Genomic DNA, 14420 nt, shown 5'->3' with positions numbered 1-14420 from the left:
TTATAAATTAAGAGCAGAAATCAAAAGATTTTTAAATGGTAGTCATTATATTATCCATTCATCTTAAGCAAGCCAAAAAACAATTATTAATTAGAGTGGGGAGCTCCATAAAAATAGCAGTTTTGGGGTTGGTGAAAGTTATAGCAAAAGCGATAATTAACCTGTGCAAATTTATTGACATTTTTATCTAAAATCAATTCAATTAAGTCCCTCCCTAATTTTCGAGGTTTCCTAAATAATAATAACGAACTTAGTGACACTTAACACCACTAGAATTTTTGAAGTAGTAACTATAAGAGATACACAAAGACCATGAATTACGCCATTAGTTTCAAGTGGTAAACCGCCGTGTAACTTATCTCATACGCATCTCCTTGTTTTAACAGATATTTCTTCAGTTCGTACTATTACTTTTAATGTTTCAACTACCCTTAAAACTTTCTTCCTTTTTTATTAATAAAAAGACAATTACTTTAGTGAAATTTCAACGCTCATGTAAGGATGTTATATGTCATTTAATTCTCTGTTATTAGTTTTTCTAATAGTTTACGTAACAATGGAGCCCTTTCAAGATTCTTTCAGGTGGAAATATGGCTTGCAACCTCTGGAATACGATGATGCTGGTCTAATAATTGTGCCATTTATAAATTTATAATTAATGTTTCCATATATTTTGCAATATGACGTTTTTCAGGTAAAGTTGTTAGTGCTTACTGCAAGTTTTGTAGAAGTGCTACTCTGACAGGTGCCTCTTTTTCACTAAAGTTGTTGTAAATATTTTTATACCTCTACTTAGATTCTTCAGTTCATTCATCTGATAAGGACGAACAGGTACCTTTCATAAAGTATTTCAAAAGTTTCTTTTTTAAGTTTATTTATATAAAATAACAGGGGACTCCCTTAAAAAAAAGGTCATTCAATTTTAAATAATTTTTTCCTTCCTATATAAATCTCTCTTTGAAGAAGTCAAGTGGTTGTGACAGTTTTTGAAAACTTTCAAGACAATAATATCGTTTCACACTTGGAGTCGGCCCATCACACTATCTGGAAAAGTTTCAAGCAAAAATCGGAAAATGAAAAAAAGAATTTTTTTTCAGGTTATTTATATTTTACTCTCTGTTATTTATAAGGACATATACTTTTAACTACCTTTTTAACTCTTAATTTTTATACTTTAGTTTATTCAAGTATATTATCTTATATAAATAGATCATTTAGTTATTACGTTAATTTTTACTAGTGTGCCAACCTTTTTGTTTATTTTTTCGTCAGATTACTTTTTTGATTTCAATTTTTTGTGAGATTTTATATCGTATAATAAAAAATAAATTTATAAAATTTAATTTTATTACAATAGAAAAAGACCTCTCTGGACCTAGCCGCTGTCGTACTGAAAGTGATTCCATGGGAGACATAGAGATTGATACTGCGAACTATTGGGGTGCGCAGACTCAGCGTTCGTTATATTTTTTTAATATTGGAAACGACCATTTTCCCAGAGGTACTAACAACGCAGTGCTTCTTTCTCTTTACAATATATAGATATATATAGTAGTGCTTGTTGTATTTTTACTTTCGAGTTATATATTATTAATTTTTTTTACGTTTGCTCAGTAATGATAAGAGCTTTGGGCATATTAAAAAAGGCTGCCGCGCTCACCAACAAGCGTGAGCATATTTTATAATACTTTGCACGCTTACATTATTATACTTGATATAAAAGAACTCGGGCTTCTTACTTCAGAAAAGGCCCATCTCATCTGCACTGCGGCGGATGAAGTAATTGAAGGTTTACTTACATAAATCAATTTTTTTTTTACCTTCTTCTTTATGTAAGATTCACATTCTTTTATTTATGTAAAAGTTGTTCGGCATTTATATTATAATTAAAATATATATTATAAGGAAGGTGATATATATTTGTAGTTATATATAATTTTAAAAAAACCCCCTTTTCATATATTTCGCTTATTTAAATGCTATTAATCACACTTTATATAATATAAAGGATTTCATAATTGTTATTTTTTGTATTTAAATATTTTTAATCAATTTGGTTGATCTTTTACTTTCTGGTTATATATATATCGCAATTATTTGTATATCTTCCATACAGGAAAACTGGATGCACATTTTCCTTTGCACGTTTGGCAAACAGGAAGTGGCACTCAAACAAACATGAACGCGAACGAAGTATTTTTTCGTTTTTTATCGCTTCATTATATTGCCTACAAGTACTGTAGTGTATACACCCTTTGGGTTATTTCGTAGATTTATAAGAAATGGTAAACCGCCCTTTAAAACTTTTTCATTGTATTTATTTTTGTTTACTTTCTTATAATATCTTGAAGGTAATAGCAAACCGGGCCATCGAGCTTAGCGGCGGAAAGGTCGGCTCAAAGACTCCAATTCACCCTAACGACGACGGTTAACTTTATCATTGGCTGTTACCTTAATAGAGCATATATAGTTGTATACTGAGCCCCCTCTTTATCCAATCGGCTTTAGTTATCAACACGCGCTAATGTTTTGATTCGTGTAGTTAACCGCGGGCAATCGTCCAACGACACGTTTCCGACGGCCATGCATATTGCTGCTGCCGAAGTGACTGTTTACCGCGTTCTGCCAAACGTACGTACATACAAGATATAGGCTTTATTTGGCCTGAGTTGTTGTACTTCTTTGTACTTTTGCTTTCAGGTAAAGTCCCTCAGAAACGCCCTCGAAGCAAAGTCTGCCGAGTTCAAAGGTATTATCAAGTGCGGAAGGACGCACATGATGGTATGAAGATGTGCTACTGGTAAATAAACTTGTACTAAGGCGTATACTCCGTGGCTACAGGATGCTGTTCCTTTGTCGCTCGAGCAGGAATTCGGCGGGTACTTGTATGGCTGTTTTATTATTGTGCAATTCTTATAAATTATGTAGTTACGTTGCTATGCTTGATATCGGAATTCAACAGCTGGAAACATCACTAAATTTTGTAATAATATATTATCTTTATTAAAACCGTGATTGTCGTGATTGGCTCTCTTTAAATATCATTTTACCAATGGATATGCGCTGATTATTTTTTTATAAGGTTTACCAATTGGCGCTTGGAGGGACTGCGGTGGGGACAGGCCTGAACACTCATAAAGACTATGCAACGGTTTGCTTTTCACACGCTTGTTTTGCTTATTATTATATTAGTGGTAAACCAATGAACTTTTGTGCAAGCACCAATATAATATATAATAAACCTAAAAGTTTCATTAAAAGATCAGCGCTCAATTCATAAGCAAATTGACGGGGCTCCCCTTTGTGACTGCTCCCAACAAATTTCAAGTTTGTTGCATATAAACTATTTTTCTCTGAATATTTAGCCGACCGACACTGTTATTAAAGACAAGTTCACTATTATAGGCGTTGAGCGGGCACGAGCCATTGGTTGGTCTTCATGCGTCGTTCCGGTGCATTGCGTCTTCCCTTCATAAAATCGGTATTGTTTATTCTTTTCATTATTTAGTACGCATATTGTTGGCTTAATCTTTCAATTAGCCAATGATATCAGGTTAATGGGGAGCGGCCCACGATGTGGTATTCACTATATTTTTGCTTATAATACTTGACTTATTTATTGTAAAGGAATAAGTGAACTTGTGTTGCCTGCGAACGAGCCTGGTAGTTCTATAATGCCCGGAAAAGTCAATCCGACTCAGTGCGAAGCGCTCACAATGGTTGCCGCTCAGATCGCAGGTTTATCGCTTGATCCATTTACTGAGTGCCCACAACGTTGCTCAACATTTGACCTTTAAGCAAGCATGTGCGAGACTATACTAATGTTTAAAGCTTTTATCCATTGTTAGTGTTTTATTTTATTATTGTGCAAGTCTATAAGTTATTTTAATGAAGTTGGCTACTACTATATATCAACTTTTAAGAAAACTTAAGAGAAAAGGTTACTCGGTGCATTGGTATAGGCTTCCTTCCTGCACAGACTTGTCTCTATAATGAACTTTATATTTCGTAATTGTAAAGATATTTGTGCTATAAAGTGGTTTCATTAATTATATAGAAGTTGGATATCTGCGATGGTTGTAAGCATGTGATTGTTTGACTCTTCTCAAAACTATGATGTTTCTTTGTGCAGGAAACGACGTTGCTGTTGGCTTTGGGGCCATGTGCGGTCATTTCGAGCTCAATGTTTACAAGCCGCTCATCATTCACAACATCTTGCAGAGTGCGACTTTACTTGCTGATAGTACTCGCAATTTTGAACGCCACTGCGTGAAAGGTTGTGAGTTGTTATTTTATATTACCTAAAAAATCCTTAAAAATTATCCTCTTTAGGAATTCGTGCGAATAAAGAAATGATACAAAAGCATCTCTCCAATTCATTGATGCTGGTAACTGCCCTCAACCCGCACATTGGCTACGACAATGCCGCAAAAATAGCTAAACTGGCTAACTCAAAGGTTATATCATTATTATTACTATATTTTCCAAATTAATTTTTGCGGATTTTTCTTATGTACCTTATATTATGAAGCTTCAGCTTTATTGCTAGTGATTTATAGAGACTGCTATAACAATGCTAATTTTCGATCAATAACTATTTGATTACACTGCGCACTAAAGGGAATTTCTCTCCGCGAGGCCGCCGTCTTGAGCGACTTATTAACTGGAGAGCAGTTCGACGAGCTCGTCAAACCAGAAAACATGATTTAAAACATGACTTGCCCTTAAACTTTCTTTGCATTTTTATATAAATAAAATATTATCATCAGTGCGCTCTGCTCTTTCCAGAATATTATAACGACTTTATCGAAGGAGACCGATTGCATACTGTTTGTGTAATCGCAAATTGTAGTAGAGAAAAGAAAGATAGGCATGAACAAAAAGTTGCAGGATGTGTAACAAAGTTAGAGCGTTTGTTTGATCGTAATGACTTTTTATTATCATTACGATTCCGACACTTTCCACATGCGAACAACATTACCCGTTAGTAAAGTAAAGAAGAAAGTGAGCAGTACGGAAGTCAGGGAAACGACGTTGTACGGCATTGAAAAGTCCGGCGCTGGAATGAGCACCACAAGGTTTGACGAGTACATCACAACAGCCCTTCAGAGTCGCAGTAAGCATATTACAGCCAACTTATTACGACAACTACTCGTACACAAATTTTAGCGACCAAATAAAAACATAGAGAACCTTTTGTTAGTAACTTGGAAGAATTCTGCAGGAAGACCCCGGATTATTAAAGCCGCCGGACCCATATGGAATCCTTATAAATCATAAAATATTAAGAAATCTAACGGAAGAATCCATTTTTGCGTAAGTATTCTAATAAAACAGAGCAGTGCAGTAGAGTACCTCTGTGAGGGTCGTAAGGATATTCCAAGTACCTCAAAAACTTTGTATACATGTCGAATGAGATGGTAACTTCGCTGGCAGAAGGCAGTACACAGACCTGAAATATACAGAAAACTCTGAATGTTAATTTTATAAATCCTTATAAATAAATTAGTTAGCCTATAACCAGTTCAAGCAAAGCTGATCTATTGCGATCGATAGAAGGAATATAGTTCACAAACTGAAGAATATTTTCTCGATTTCCTTGGAAAGTATAAAAAAGAGATACGGTTTCTACTGAATAGTCATAATCACAAAATAATTTCATAAAACCAGCTTTGGAAGTCACTGCCAAGGAGTGCAGAAAAGGCTGCATTTGCCAGGGAAGCGTTTCTAGATAAGTAACCGATATATTTCCCTTCATGTTGTTTCGTAGGTGCACTAATATTCCTAAAGGTTATCAAAGTTTATATTTATTTATTTATTTTTGCGTAAAATATAGATGTAAAAGCTGACGAGTTTTAATATATAAAAACCATATGACCTCTCTTTTGTTTTCCCGAGCCAGTTAGACGTCGTTCCATTTCCACAGGAAACTTACTATCCCAAAGCCAATACTTTCGTTCTTTTTCTTTTTCTTTTTCTTTCTGTAAAAAAGTGTTGTTCTCGTCCATCAGTAGTCCATCTTTAACTTCTTGAATTGTTTTAGTTATAGCAAATATTCCGCTTCCATCCGGATCGAACGATACATAACTTTGCTCAGCCAGAGCACAGGAGTCCAGCTGAGAAAAAGACTAAAGACAAACAATAATACCTTTTCAGTGACGATACATCATTTCATAATAATAAAAGTATACAAAACAAGAAAGAACCATAATAATACGTTCTTTTTAATGAATAATAAACAATATACATTTTTGAACAAGAAATGCAACAAAGAATTTCCCAACGAGAGCGGCTCTCTTTCCGTTACGTATGAAACAGTAACAACCAATTCACCGCTCCGCACGTCACAAAGAGACTTTTCATATGGACAATAGCGCTTCCAAAATAGCGATAACGAAGTGTACTTGGCAGAAAATAGTTTTGAGGGGTCTATGAGGGAAGAAAGTCCTTGCGCCTATTGAAAAATAAGAGTTAGCCAAAGTTTATCAATAACTTTTAATATATTTTTTTACATCAACAAAAAAGTTTTCACTCTCGTAAAAGAAATTATGTTAGAGTTGTAAAGTTATCAAGTATATGTAACTAATAATCGATGGCTTTCACGAAAATGTATTACAAAATGGTAGCGAAAGTCATACAATCCGCAATGTTTTCAAAATGTGAAGTTATAATTTGTTTTATTAATGCGCCACTGCTGCCCAGTCCCTTAAGCGTGTACCGCTACCCCAAACACGTGTGTGCGCTTCGATTAAATATACCAGATGACTCCGTGATATACTAGTTTCTGAGCGGCTGTTCTAACAAATGAAGAAAATTTTGTGGTGACTTTTGTGAAGCCTGCAGTTAAATCTCCCCATGCCCAACTTATTTACTATTATATATCAATTTTTTTCCGGCTATAATAAAAATAATTCACTGCTCTTGTAACCAAAAGTGACGCTATTCATAGTTAAAAGATTACTAAATTGTATAAAACTAAATCTATAGAAGAATGCAATAAAGAAGTGAAAGATACAAATTAAAAATAATGAAAAGTCTACAAGTAATTTTAGGTAACCGTGTTTTACTCCAAAAGTAGCAATTTTTTATTATATATATTACTTGGTATTGTGTTTCTTTATATATAAATAATATTTGATTTCAATTAAATGTTTATAAACAGAAAAATAATAAAGTTCAGAAATTATTATAAACTCCTACTGCAATGCTTATTTTAATTTCATATATTAGTGAAAGGTAAAATTCGATAAAGCTATAAAAAAAGTACGGAGCGACAAGGCAAAAGCCTCAAAAGAGGCAGAAGATTTTCAGTACAAACTCGTTCTATTGGATAGTGGGATAAAAATAATTTCTGATTGGCCCTCTTTTTCTCACATGGATTTTTTTTAGAAACAGAAGAGGAAAACAGCGAATCAAGCCACATCGAGTAGCGCTTGCTTTTATGCGTGCGCAATAAAAGTTGTTCTATCGCACAATATAAAAGTTAGCGGAACCAAGTCTTTTCTTTAATCTATAAAGCAGTTGCAAGGTCAACCTCTTTTATAGGAACCCTCAGAGGAAAAATGTGCCTTTCCGGTCGGTTCAAAGGAGAAAGACGGGCTGAATGTATTATGCTGATCTTCAATAAAACTAAAAGAGCCGCACAGATAGCCTGACAAACTACTACTGAGAAGCTTCCACTGCGACTGCAACTGCGTCTCCTTATAGAAATAATAATTCCTTTAAAAAAAAACACATGTGAATAGAACTGCTTAACTTCCTCGCGAAGCAAAGAAATATCGTGTAAATTTGAGTCGTCCACATCGAACCAAGCTGTCAGACGTCCTCCGAAGGGCGCCGCTTCCGAGATGGGGGCGCCCCACTGTTTCCATCTTGAAAAGGTTTATCAATAAGTAACACACGTATTATAAGAAATCTATAATAAAGGTCTCTCTATTTTCGTCTTAGAAGATCAGTAAAGGATTAACAAAACTTCAAAGTGTGAAGCAATATTTCCACAATATTTCAACTTCTCATATCCTTTAACAGAAAAGAATATGCATTTTCGATGACTACTACATATTTTTGATGGTCCACTTTAACATATATAAACAAATGCAGTAAAGCTGCTTGCTTTCTAACTTTTTTATTGATACTTTTTTTCTAAAAACAGTTTCATTCTAGTTTTAAGCTCAAGAATTCGGCAAACAAGTTTTTATTTACATTCTATTTTTTAATTCGCACTCGAAACTGATCCCTTAATTCTGCTCTGCTGGATTAGCGAGCTTCAACTTTATTAAAAAAGAGAATTTGTGATGCTTAGCAGTTGTAGATTACCGTACAAAAGCAGTGAATCGTTTTGTATTTTGTAACTAATTTTGCGAAAATTAAAGTGAATAATATTTTAAAAATTATAGAATATTAATAGAGAATTTGCTAACACACCACAATAAGATAGACAATTATAATATTTAAATAAAATATATAACAAATCCGTAAAAGGTAGAGCATATATATAATTTGCCAAAAAAAAAATATATAAACGTAATAAATTATGTAATAACTATAGATTGTCTGCATTAAATTTAATCCAATTAATATTCAATTATTTGGATGAGCAATAAATCTTGAGTTTAAAGAAAACTTTAAAAGACTGAAATGCAAGAAAAAAAAATAGTGGTTATTAAGCCAAAATATAAATATTTGAAACTACTTATATAAAGGTAAAAATCTGCAAGCTAAAATAATATATTCTTCTTTAAATCTTTTATATAAATAATATTAAAAAAAAACTTACAAGCAAATGTATAGCGACTTAAAAAATAATAATATAAAGAAAATTTCAAAAGATCATTAAAACCGATCACACAAAGATAAAAAAAGTTTTTAAAAAAAATCTTGGAAAAGGATTGTCTATGAAGTGCTCAACCTCAAGCAAATAGTTCAAATATTATATACTTAAGTATGTAAAATATAATAAAACCTCCAATTGCCTTGTGTTAATGAGACCTTAAATTCCGAAACGTTTGAAGGTTCTACAAGTTGAGCGAAACTTCTAGGGAAAATATCAAAATTCCTATATAGGAATAAACACAAAAATACTTAAAAAAATTATTAAAGTGAAAAAGCCAAATGAAGAATAAACCTGTACTGATATATATCCACTGAGGAACGGTTAAAAAACCGACGCAAAATAAACTCAAATTCAACTTGTACAAGATTGTGAGAAAGTGGTTTCACCTTTAAATTTTCATTAAAAGAATCTTTACAATGAGCAATAATGAAAAGACCTATTAAAAATAATTTATATTTAAGTGATATGCAACAAAGTTTATAAAGTAATATATTGTAAATGCATAAGTGACAAAAATATATAAAAACTAAAAGAAGCAACCTATAGAACTAACTATTTAATAAGAGTACCATCAAAAATAAATTGAAAATCACAAAGACAATAAAACTAGTGTAAGGTGATAACCGTAAAACTTGCTTATTACAAAGTAAATTATCAAGTTGAAGTTTTTCATCTTTTGCTAATTGTGTGACGAGAATAATAACGACTATGATAAAGGAGTGAAGCAAGACATCGCCCACAAATAGTGCAACTCTGTGTCATTAGCAATAATTTACAATGTAACTATAAAAGAGTAGGGGGGACAACTACTGAATACCTACTGATTGAAGCGTTATATATTAAAGTTAGGCCTTAGAGAAAAATTGGCGACCGAGTCTGGTATTAGGCCAAGAAGAGGCCCCCACTTTTTCTTGCAAGTAAAATCTTTTGTTGTATCTCTATAAAACTCTGCAATTCCCAAGTGGTGGAGCGCTCTACAAAATTTGCTTTAAGATATACATGGGGCGTATTTTCTTAACCTTGTTAAAATATCTAAAATTTTGTACAAAAATAGCTCGCTTTTTAGACAAAATTAATGTTTGAAACTCATTATTTAATATATAGTCTATACCTAACACTAGGTGTATGTTAACGATGCCTATAACGAATTAATTTCGCCAGTAAATATTGCACCTTACTTTACGGAAACTCTTTTCTAAAAATTCTTGCGGATCTTATATACCTTCTGGAGCTATTCAGAACGTGCTCTTTAATCTCCTTAACTCTGTAATTGTGCATGCTCTCTAGACATTGGACTCCCCTTGCTTGACTACCTACAGTATAAACGATACAACTTTGTCTTTAAATTGCACTTAAGACTAAAAGAACGTCACAAAACAACTGAATAAAATTAAAAAAAAAAAAATTTCTGTTGCTTGAATGGGTCGTAAAAAAATTTCCAAGTTCTCAACAGGATGCAAATGTACAACCTAGACAATTTTTTTTACTTTTTGCCCTAGCCCTTATAATAAATACAACAAAAATTTAAAGCGCGCTGTGCGATCGACGATGGCATGTGCCTTCCCAAGGTTCATAGCTGAGCTATTCTGCCAGTACTCATTTAATTTACTGAAAAAAGGGTAGCCAGAAGCTCAACTGGAGGTCATTGTAGAGCATATCAAACTAACAACATATATAATTAACCCTCAATTACATAGAGAAACCCCATATATATTACCCTCTAAATAATTGTACATACTATACAAACTTAAAGGAATCATATACATTTCATATATAGAACAAGAGATTGTTGAGATTAACTCCAATCTTTCTGATGACATAAATACAACGAAAATTTAGAGGCAAAGTTTAGAGCAAAACTCAAATACCAATGAAAATAATCAAACATAGAATCACAACTAATTAAAAATCTTTTTTTTCACTTTACTTAACAAAAAAAACCTTTAACTAATTTTACTTAAATGAAACCAAATTAAATGAGCGCTATATAATTGTTTTTTTCAACTAAACGGAGATACAAAATGGAAAAATTAATTTAAATCCTCGTTTTAGAAAAAAAAAAAGGAAGATTAAAAACATAGCAATATTCGTAACAAATAACCGGAAAAAATGTATAAATACGCGCCATGTTGAGGCTAATTGAATGATTGCTAACATTTACTAGCATTTACGAATTTTTTTTATTACAAACAACCACAACGCGCCCGTCATACATTATGGCAATAGCATCGTATCAGCGCTCTCTAATGACTTATTAGATTAATCTGTTTTTCTTAAAATAATTATATACGAGTGTTTTTATATAGCTGACGCCAAACTAGTGTCTAGCATAAATATTAACCTCATTTATTGTAATGAGCACCCAATTTTAGTTTCTCTTCTTCTCTTGCAGGTATATAAATTAAACGTCTTCTTCTGAAAGGAACGGGATTCTGCTTATTCTTATAATAAAGCGCTATCTTTACGCATTTTAAGTTCTTTTGTTTTCAATTATTGTTCTGCGATCTTCTTAACTCTATTTCTACGATCTTAGTAACCTTATTGTCCTCGTTTAGTTTCCTATTTTCTACCTTGCTTAACGGTAGTTCCTTCTATCTAATGTTAGTTACACTCTTGCATTTGTTACTCTATCACATAATTTTGCGGTTTTTTTTTTATCTTCATAGGACTTTATAATCGGCTTGGTTATAACATCGTGAGACGTAGCAGATGGTTTTGTCTTACTAGAAGGGAAGTAGACCTTCTCTTTGAATCGTCAGAGGAAGCAGACTCGTGTTTCTATAGATTTTGAATATCTATATACAAAGGGTTGAGATTAATTCTCCCAGATCTAATTAGTTTTAACGCTGGGGCTAAAATTCGGTGATACTAATGCATTAAAAAAAAATTCGACAAATGTGCTAATTTAACTGCTTTCTGACAGACAAATATTCATCAATATAAAATGTGGTAAATTGTGGCGCGTCAGCCTCCCTCTTGTCTTTAACATAATTTTTAAAGTTAAAATTATAAAAGTAGGATTATTTTATTATTTCTTAGTCTTTAACAGTATCCAGAACGAAATACCGCAGAGATAAACTTTATATTATTAAAAAATACAGATTTTTTAATACACTCTAGTATTGGTAATCTTTGCGTTTTTTCCATTTAAATTCCAAGATATGCTTACTTTGTTCAGTTAAGTAAATTAAGTATTCTTAAATTTCTTTAGGGTTAAGGTTAGGCTTACAACACGCTTAACCCCCATCATGCTGATTGTAATAAAAGTTTTTTTCGCATAATTAATAATTTCGTAAAGGAACTATCTAAGTCCTTAGCACTATAGATCAAACTCCGACCCGAAGTTCAGATTGGTAAGCTAGAATATTACTAAAAAATTCTTAGAGCTCCAATTAGATGTTTAGAAGAGTTTACATGCTACAACTACCACCAAGTGTTATAACGCGTTTTCCCATGCAAAACTTAAAACATGTTTAATAAAAACCCCGTTCAACAGAAAAACAATAACTAAAACACTACTTTACTTGAAATAAAAATTTCGAATTTACTCAGTGACTAAGGATTTTTTAAAAAGAAATAAGAGCCATAATATATATAACGTAGATTCCTTAGATTCATGTGTTTCGAAAATAGTTTAATCGAAACTCGTGATTCACAGTAATTAGAGACTAAATACAGCTACACAATAAATTTCGAAATCAATAAAATTTTTTTGATATTCGGGGAAATTTTATTTGTTATACTTTTTCTAACAGCGTACGGCCCAAGTAAGAAATGATATATTTTAAAGCAAACAAGCTCAATTTTATTTTTATAAAAATATGGTCTAACCTAGCATGAATAAAACATCGGTAAAGCCCACTTTTTTCTTTTGTTTTGACTATACCAATTCCAATCAGTAGCCACATTGAGATTGGAGCAAAAGTTGTTATATTAAATAGTAAAATTTAGTTGTTCCAGTGAAGCTTCTTTTTACTCAGTTGTAGGCTGCCTGCATTTGCATATAAGCTTCTATGTGTAAACTTATACTATTTGTTAGCACGTACGTCCATTGAGTTAGCATACCATGGATATATATAGAGATAGCACACTCCTGTAGGAGGGGATCTAACCTTTTCTACTCTTTATTTCCCGCGTAGAACGTGTGGTGGTATAGAGAGGCCATCTAATTTTCGTATTATCTTGTAAATTTATTTATACATATATCTACTCTTTTGCAGTCACTATCCGCGTGAGACTACCATTCTAGGGATAACACAGTCGCCAATGATTCCCCTTTAATAAAGCTTTTTCATTATTATTTTTTTTTAGCACTGGCAAACTACGATCGGTCTCCTTAAACCATAAGCCGCTTAATCTGAATTCCCCTCTACTGCAGGGGTTGGGACACGAGTGCCCACTAGTGTACGCTTTGGAGACACCTGCCAGCACCACTACCAGCCAGGCCTCCCTGACTATGAGCTCCTCACCAGAAGGGTGGAACCCGTTAGTAAGACTTTTTACTTTTCATAATATCATTTAAGGGTTGCACGCCTTAAACATCTGACTTCAAAGTGAGGGTTACGTTTTTAACCACCATTATCACCAAGTCCTTTTAAATGTATTCGTTGATAGAATTATACAAAGGCATTTTTTGCATACAATTTACAATGTGGAAAACATCAATATATTTATAAAAAAAATTGCGTATATTTAGAAAACCCTTCCATATAAGTGTTTTCAATGCCTTCCTTCCATAGTCTTTTGGGCAACTAATAATAAAATAAAAAAGATTGAAAATAATTAGTATGATTCACTAGAGGGGGAATGGTTAAAGTTTTGCAAGCTTTAGCAGTGTTCCAGCAATAAAGCTACCGTGATAAACATAGAATTCATGTTTAATTTGATGTGTTTTAAGGGTGAGCGTAATTTGCACTAACTTAAGACAAGTTTTTAGCACGGGGTAAAATATAGAATACATGCTTCCAACTACATTAGATGGTAACAACATATGAACTAACTAACTTAAAAATTCTGATAATAGTGCTATTATGAAAAAAAAAGCAAGCAGCTTACTGAACTAAACTATCAAGCGTACACTCAAATTACAATTATTAGTTTCAAGTTTCGCTTTTATCAAAGCAGCATACTTGGACCAACAGGTTTTCCACTACGTAACAATAAGTAGAACTCTCCGTTTGAAATTAATTCATTTTTGCTACATTTATTTTTAAGTATTTTGTCGAATGTGGTTCTTGCATGTGACCTAAAGCTAGCATTGGAAAAATTCTACTGTAATATTAATTCTGCACACTAAGACATCGCTGATATTTCCTTGTTCCATTAATAACGAAAATACTGAAGTATAACGGAAAATATATTAATATTTCGAGGATCTTAGAGTAAAAAACTGTTGTATTCTACTTTATAGATGATTTGTGGGCACTCCTTGATTGTCTTTCTATATGAAATAGCAAAAAAATTTTACCCGTTAAATGCATGTATACTATTAGTAGCCACTGAACTATTATCAAAAGAACCAAAATATTCTGGTCCCTTGTGTAATGACAGGTGATAAAAGTTTTCATCTTAGTACTAACGCGCCACA

General features: G+C 32.7%; 2 protein-coding genes across 2 annotated transcripts; one reads left to right on the top strand and one right to left on the bottom strand.

Annotated features, from left to right (window-relative positions):
• The first annotated feature begins 426 nt into the window (after positions 1–426).
• On the top strand, positions 427–4718 carry LOC135145856 (fumarate hydratase class II-like). The gene is made up of 23 exons (XM_064077985.1): positions 427–495; positions 546–623; positions 695–745; positions 797–831; positions 892–911; positions 964–1097; positions 1358–1501; positions 1615–1668; positions 1724–1789; positions 2117–2193; positions 2352–2427; positions 2543–2631; positions 2701–2781; positions 2842–2879; positions 2929–2983; positions 3083–3151; positions 3262–3327; positions 3406–3481; positions 3541–3579; positions 3628–3738; positions 4133–4276; positions 4333–4457; positions 4621–4718. Exons 2-23 carry the CDS (start codon positions 557–559, stop codon positions 4708–4710), a joined length of 1707 nt encoding a protein of 568 aa, XP_063934055.1. The 5' UTR covers positions 427–495; positions 546–556; the 3' UTR covers positions 4711–4718.
• A 225-nt stretch (positions 4719–4943) lies between these two features.
• On the bottom strand, positions 4944–9521 carry LOC135145864 (GPI transamidase component PIG-T-like). Its single transcript, XM_064077993.1, has 13 exons — positions 9458–9521; positions 9125–9269; positions 8963–9055; positions 7757–7871; positions 7535–7700; positions 7268–7464; positions 6248–6454; positions 5879–6128; positions 5668–5784; positions 5522–5598; positions 5356–5452; positions 5194–5266; positions 4944–5103 (listed from the first exon to the last, which is right to left on the bottom strand). The coding sequence occupies exons 1-13, from the start codon at positions 9504–9506 to the stop codon at positions 4944–4946; spliced, it is 1746 nt and encodes a 581-aa protein (XP_063934063.1). The 5' UTR covers positions 9507–9521.
• Positions 9522–14420: the final 4899 nt, after the last annotated feature.

The sequence above is a fragment of the Zophobas morio genome, unplaced genomic scaffold (genome assembly GCF_036711695.1).
Source record: "Zophobas morio isolate AGI-343-1 ecotype UQ-CSIRO unplaced genomic scaffold, CSIRO_AGI_Zmor_V1 ptg000194l, whole genome shotgun sequence".
In the NCBI taxonomy this organism is placed as follows: Eukaryota; Metazoa; Arthropoda; class Insecta; order Coleoptera; family Tenebrionidae; genus Zophobas; species Zophobas morio.
Note: the sequence above shows the minus strand (reverse complement) of the source record. Positions and strands in the feature narration are given on the sequence as shown.

Excerpts from the sequence above, each read along its gene's own strand:
- LOC135145856 (XM_064077985.1), top strand. The coding sequence starts at position 557 with ATGGAGCCCTTTCAAGATTCTTTCAGGTGGAAATATGGCTTGCAACCT. Across the intron at positions 1,098-1,357 it reads AAAAAAGAATTTTTTTTCAG|AAAAAGACCTCTCTGGACCT; the intron begins GTTATTTATATT and ends TTATTACAATAG. Across the intron at positions 2,782-2,841 it reads GCGGAAGGACGCACATGATG|GATGCTGTTCCTTTGTCGCT; the intron begins GTATGAAGATGT and ends CCGTGGCTACAG.
- LOC135145864 (XM_064077993.1), bottom strand. The coding sequence starts at position 9,506 with ATGAAAAACTTCAACTTGATAATTTACTTTGTAATAAGCAAGTTTTAC. Across the intron at positions 9,056-9,124 it reads GTGGATATATATCAGTACAG|GAATTTTGATATTTTCCCTA; the intron begins GTTTATTCTTCA and ends ATTCCTATATAG. Across the intron at positions 5,785-5,878 it reads CTCGGGAAAACAAAAGAGAG|GAATATTAGTGCACCTACGA; the intron begins GTCATATGGTTT and ends GATAACCTTTAG.